This window comes from Vespula pensylvanica, chromosome 5 (assembly GCF_014466175.1).
Source record: "Vespula pensylvanica isolate Volc-1 chromosome 5, ASM1446617v1, whole genome shotgun sequence".
Taxonomy (NCBI): domain Eukaryota; kingdom Metazoa; phylum Arthropoda; class Insecta; order Hymenoptera; family Vespidae; genus Vespula; species Vespula pensylvanica.
The window spans coordinates 8,657,972-8,662,506 of record NC_057689.1 but is presented as its reverse complement, the minus strand read 5'-3'; the positions used below and the strand labels follow the sequence as shown (position 1 = coordinate 8,662,506).

The 4,535-nt window shown below is 26.0% G+C and overlaps 1 protein-coding gene across 1 annotated transcript; it reads left to right on the top strand.

Moving 5' to 3' along the window:
- Nucleotides 1-567: 567 nt before the first annotated feature.
- On the top strand, nucleotides 568-4,289 carry LOC122629378 (odorant receptor 13a-like). Its single transcript, XM_043812755.1, has 9 exons — nucleotides 568-1,262; nucleotides 1,453-1,572; nucleotides 1,636-1,753; nucleotides 2,474-2,726; nucleotides 3,081-3,203; nucleotides 3,268-3,358; nucleotides 3,461-3,597; nucleotides 3,907-4,039; nucleotides 4,116-4,289. Exons 1-9 carry the CDS (start codon nucleotides 1,098-1,100, stop codon nucleotides 4,164-4,166), a joined length of 1,191 nt encoding a protein of 396 aa, XP_043668690.1. The 5' UTR covers nucleotides 568-1,097; the 3' UTR covers nucleotides 4,167-4,289.
- The last annotated feature ends 246 nt before the right edge of the window (nucleotides 4,290-4,535 follow it).

Below are 4,535 nucleotides of genomic sequence, written 5' to 3'. Positions count from 1 at the left end.
GCAACAAAATTCATGAATCTTTGAAATTGGCGAAATAAGAAAAATAAGAATAAACAATTATAAACAATCTACAAGATGTGCACCATAATCCTTTTGGTACTTATACTTTTATTATATTCTTATCATTACTGTAATAAATATCCTTAAATTATCAGGAATCATAGAAACAAAAAGAAATAAACAGTCGAATGCTGCTTACTTTTATAATAATGTTAATATATTCTTTTTCTTTTTTTTTCTTTTTTTTTTTTTTTTGAAGTAGTATATATTTCTTTCTAACAATCTTTTCTTATAGATTATTATACAATGACTATCGAAATGCATGTGATAACGGCTTGAACGAAATAAACAAAATATTATTAATAAAAAAAAAAGAAATTACGTATTTATTTTAAAATTGATTGTTTTACTGAATTGAAATTCTATTAAAACGAAATAGTGATAAAGCATATTATAAATCTTTTTATTTTACTTATATAATACACGCATTTAAATATTAATCAACACATGTCATTATGCATATCACAATATTATTAGTTACATATTTTTCCCTTGTTGGAAGACATTTATATAAAAATCATCACTATTGTATCATCACTAATTTCTTTAATTGATGACTACGATCATGATCATGATCTATATGCAAAAGTAAAAATTATTACGTATATCACTTTACTAATAACTCCACATTAATCTTGAAATAATTTTAAATTATAGTAATATTGAAATTTCCATCGATAACCTTTCACGGTACGTTGACTTCATCAACTAAATCAAAATAATCGTTTGAAATTGATTTCTTAGCTTCTAATAAATTCTAATATCTCTATTCTTAAACTTGGAAGAATAGGACAAAAATATATTAAATGAAATTTGTCAAAGTAAGTCCTTTCACGTAGCATAAACTCTATTCTCTAACGTATAATTAATTATTAACAATGCAGGAAGTTTTAATAGGCCGACGTTACTATTATACGTCTCTTTTAACGCTTATAGCAACCCCTTAGTCACCCGAAAGAGAATTACTTATTATCATCTAAAGAAAAGAGAAGATCAAAGAAAAGATTTAATATTGTAATACACGCGGTAGGAAGAACATGAAGTCGTCGGATTTCTATAGTGAAGGCGATTACAAAGAGTATTACAAAATTTTACAATTCTTTATGCGTATATGCGGTCTATGGCCTTATCAATCGTTTTTCGCTAAATATTTCTTTATAACAATGACAATATTTTTAAGCGAAGGAATTCTCGTTGGTCAGGTACATACATATTCGTGTGTGTATTTGTATGTGCGTGTGTGTGTAATATATAATATATATATATATATATATATATATATATATATATAAGCAATAGTAAAAATATATGAGAATAAAAAAAAAGACAAATTAACAACAAAGAAAACAGAATATCTTTCTGTTGAAATGTACTAATTATTTTTCGATCTAGTTATTAGGGGCAATACAACTTCGAAATGATTTAAACGAAGTGATCGATTGTATACCGAATATATTGATATCAATCAACGTTGGAATAGAATTCATAGGACTCATATTTAATTCGGGAAAGGTATGTAATTCATATTTTAATAATAAATATGTCGATAATAATTTTCACATGGATTGTACACAGTTGAAGAGATGTATCGATAGAATGGCTGAGGATTGGCAACATTTATCTTCGAATGTGGAGATTGAATTGTTGAAGTCGTTTACCGTTCAAGGACGAAAGTTAGCTTTCGTTTACTTATGTAAGATAATAAACGATACGATTACAATAATAATAATAATGATGATGATGACTACAGATTCAGAAAAGATAATGGATTAAAAATGAAACACAATTAATACTAAATAACGACATACTGGATGAAAAAACATGAAACATAGGACCACCTTATTTTTCAAAAAAACATTATAACTCACTGCACAGAGATTAGAGAATACCTCAGATCATTGTACGGAACTAGATTCGCAGTTAAAAACTTGCAGCTAAAAATTTATTCATAACAATAAATATATACGCAATATTACTATTAACTTACTCATTTATAATAATAAAATGGACAGATATCGACTTAGAAAACATAAATATATTAACAAAAACAAAACTCACTGCAAGTTATGTAAAGAAAGACTAACAATAAACAAGAATAAAAGAAAGAAAGGGTTTGTAGATGTACAACAAACAAACAAAAATGAATACAATTATGTACAAACAAACAAAATCATTAAATCCGTAAACACAAAAGAATTCAAAAAACCATTATATTAAAAACGTATACCATAATCTAGCACTCTAAAAATTATAAGAAGAAAATTAGACTAGTGAAAGGCCATGTTTAATTCTCCAACAAACAGAAGATTAAATAATAATAATAATATAAAAATAATAACTATAATATTAACGGAAGATAGATAAAACGAAAATTGTATTTATTTACCTTTTATTATTTTTCATTTTGTTACAGTTTACATGTCGTTTACTGGCTTTATGTTTTTGCTGCAACCAATCCTGCTGAGCTTAAGCTCTGATAATTCAACGAATATACTATCTACTCTTCCATATCGTGTGCAATATGGCATCGATATAGAAAAATATTACTACGAGATACTATTTCATTGTTACGTTTCCGTATTTTCCCATATGCTCATTTTATCTTCCATAAATTTAATATACACCTCGTTTATTCAACACGCTTGTGGATTATTTTCTGTGATCGGGTAAGAATTCGATTATTCTGTTAATACGGACGGATAATCGAAAATATAAATGTTAAGAAGTATCATTTATTTCAAAATGTAACGTCAAACGATCTTTTATGAATCAATAATTTCTCATTTTTTTCTTATATGCAATATATTACAGTATGATAAATCGATATTGTAACATAAAAAGTTCAAATCTTTTTTCAATAATAGAGAAACCTATTTATAATTCCTTTAAGAACTTGTTTTTTATGTATGTATATAAAACAAGTTTTGAAAGAAATTAAATATAATTACGTGTTGATGTAAACCTAATGATCGTCCCTTTATTAAAATTAACAGCCAGTAGGATTTAACGAGTTTTTTCAGATACAAATTGAAACATCTTGGCGAAGAAGGACGTTTGGACGTCGATCTGAACATTAAAAAGGTCGATGATAACAATTATAGGATTGCTTTAGATTGTCTACGAAAACATATCAAAGTTATAGAGTTGGTATCAACATTAAATTATTTTGTTTGATTTAAATCTAAATTTGAAATTACAATTTTATAGATTTTCCGAGTTCATAGATGGATCATTCTCGGTTAGTTATTTATTCAGCTTAGGATTGTTCGTGTTAGTTTTAGCCGTTTCTGGTACACAGGTAAAAGAATAAAATTAATATTATATATAATTAGCAAAATTATTTTTATGATAATAAAAATTACTGTAAGAAAAATATAGTATTTATCATTGATCTTCACAGGTATTAATGCATACCGATCAATTAAATGAAGCTGTGAGATACGCCAGTCTCTTTATGGCTATACTTATACAATTATTCTGGCAATGCTGGCAAGGTCAGCGCTTATTGAATTCTAGTAATATACCTTACGAGAGCGCGTGAGTTAAATTTATCATGTTAAATGTAATTTATTTTTAATAAATATTTATACTATTCCATATAAATTATAAAATTGATTTCGTAGAATATGTTTACAAAATTTCAATAATACTTATGATATATTAGGTAAAAAATATAAAATATTTTAATAATATTTATACTTATATTTGATATAAATATTTCATTACAATTTCATCTAAATATTATTATATAAAATAAAGTTATAATTATATGTGTATATATATGTATATATATAAATATTATACACAAAATCTAAGTATTTCTTTTTTAATATCCAATAATTTTAGAAATCAAGGACAATGGTACTATACTTCAACTCGTTGCAAGAAAACACTTGCCTTGATCATGATTAGATCTTCGAAACCATGCGAGATAACAGCAATGAATTTAATGACATTCTCCATAGAAACGTTCAGTTCGGTAATACCTTGTACATGGTCTTATACAAAAAATGAACGAATTTAAACTTTTCCATTTTTTTTTTTTTTACTTACAGGTATTACGGACATCGATGTCTTACTTCACCGTATTACAATCAATGAATTGAATTATTACATGCGAACATATTACATCCACAATAGTAAATAGTAAGTAGAATAATCTTTTTCGATTGTGAAAGATAGCAAATTATATAATTAATAAACAAATAAAATGACTGTGATAAAATATATTTAGGTTTCTGAAAATAGTTTAATTTTCTTATATTTCTTCATATCATTCTTATATTCTTCGCTCATTTTCTTATATTCTTCGATCTACCAATCTATCTTTCACTCTATCTCTCCGTCTCTCTCACTCTCTCTTTACTTATTTACATATTTTACTTTTTACGTAGTTCGAATATCGATTTAGAACTAGTCGACTTGAAATTCGTGGATGAAGACAATCGATGATTTTTCATCTAGTCTGAGGACAT

Coding starts and splice junctions, on each gene's coding strand:
- LOC122629378 (XM_043812755.1), top strand. CDS start 1,098: ATGAAGTCGTCGGATTTCTATAGTGAAGGCGATTACAAAGAGTATTAC. Junction 1,263..1,452: donor AAGGAATTCTCGTTGGTCAG/GTACATACATAT, acceptor TTTTCGATCTAG/TTATTAGGGGCAATACAACT. Junction 3,359..3,460: donor TAGCCGTTTCTGGTACACAG/GTAAAAGAATAA, acceptor TGATCTTCACAG/GTATTAATGCATACCGATCA.